Source organism: Pygoscelis adeliae, unplaced genomic scaffold (assembly GCF_000699105.1).
Source record: "Pygoscelis adeliae isolate BGI_AS28 unplaced genomic scaffold, ASM69910v1 Scaffold38, whole genome shotgun sequence".
NCBI lineage: Eukaryota > Metazoa > Chordata > Aves > Sphenisciformes > Spheniscidae > Pygoscelis > Pygoscelis adeliae.
Window position 1 is genome coordinate 22,138,986 of NW_008825614.1, and position 1,516 is coordinate 22,140,501.

The 1,516-nt window shown below is 40.9% G+C and overlaps 1 protein-coding gene across 3 annotated transcripts in view; it reads left to right on the top strand.

The window, feature by feature from the left end:
- The window catches only part of TSNARE1 (t-SNARE domain containing 1), a 530,032-nt gene that overhangs the window by 181,344 nt on the left and 347,172 nt on the right, over positions 1-1,516 (top strand). For all 3 annotated transcript variants that reach the window (XM_009332991.1, XM_009332989.1, XM_009332990.1), the window contains one exon: positions 719-788. In XM_009332991.1, the coding sequence (XP_009331266.1) occupies positions 719-788 (70 nt within the window). The remainder of the gene's footprint in view (positions 1-718; positions 789-1,516) is intronic.

The following is a 1,516-nucleotide window of genomic DNA, read 5'->3' on the forward strand; positions in this document are numbered from 1 at the left end:
AGAAGGTTTCTAGCTCAAACACAGGAGATGATCACAGTGAAGCACCCTGTTTTATCTGAGCCAAAAACCAGAAAAGATTTGGAATATTAAAGTCTTGGACAATGAGATTAGAAGATATCAGAATGGACAACAGTGTTCTGCCTCTTAATCGCTATTCAGAGCAATGAACTCTTATTATGCAATTTCTTGCCTCTTCATTGAGGGCACATTTGCAGCTGGAGATGCTCCATGCACAGTTCTGTGGGGCCTCAAGGCATGGACCTCCTGAGGAGGATAAGCAGTGGTTTCCTACTCCCAAGAGTGCTGCCCGGATCTCCTGGCAGAAAGCACAACTGCCTCCAGCCCTGGGAATTTCATGCATTTGCTGTAATATGAAGAGTTAGAAAGTTTGGGGCTGGCGGAGTCAGAGATCAGTGTAAGGTCCACGGGATGGAGGTTTTCTTGCTGTTACAAGCAGTCATGCCCCGTCATGTCATGACACGTGACAAGTGGATTCACCATTTCTGCATCCAAGGGACCCAATTTATCCATTTTGGGGTAACGGGCATTGCCAGATATTGTCCCCTTTGTCTTATGAGTTACCTACCGAAACGCTACTTCATTGTGTTGTTTTGAAAGAAAATAAATTAAAAGGCAAGCAAATGAACAAAAATCCAATATTTTTTCCCTCTGAAAAAGTGTACTGCTTCTTTACCTTTTCTTTCCTTGCTGTTGACAGTGACCTCTCTGGAAAGAAGCCTTCGATCTCTGGGGACCTCAAATGATACTCAAGAGCTGCAGGATGGACTGTGAGTTTATTTTGAATTGCTGCAGATCTCTCTTTGTCCCAGCCTTTTCATTTTTTTCCTCACATCCTCACCCTTTCTTCTGTCCTTTTTTTATAGCTGGACACTTTTTTGTCAGGCTTACTTCATTTTGTTCCTTTCTGTCGGTGATTAATAATGGTAGGGCGTGTATTGATCATATAAAGCTTTGCTAGTGCTGGTTTCAGGTGGCAGAGAATGGTAGGAAGATAACAGAAAATGATGGCCCACAGTGAAAGAGGGTTTTCTGTCATTGTGTATGTGTTGTTACTTTTTGTTGGTTGTTTTTTTGTTGTTGGGAGGTTTTTATTTATTTTTAATGTGAAACCAGAGTAGGATGCTTGTGTAGCTTTTTCCTTCCCCCTCCCCCACTTTGCCAAAGACCGTGAATCCAAGAGAAAAAAAAAGAGAGAAGGAGCAAAAAGATATTTTATAGGCGGAAAAGTGTGTTGTGGTGTTGACACCTGCATCACAGCATCACGCAGCACAACACTGAGAAAATGAAACTTCAATTTCACTTGCAATAGATACAGTTCATTAAACTCTCTTTTCTAGATATGTGTATACACAAACACGCACAGTTAGTTTTCATTGTAAGCATGCTAATTAGAGAATTAAAATGGCTTTTCCAAATGTAGCACAATTTATTAAAGCTGCTTCCCTTAATGCAGCTTGCATGCAAAAATCAAGTAATTAGGATGTTGCTCTGATTT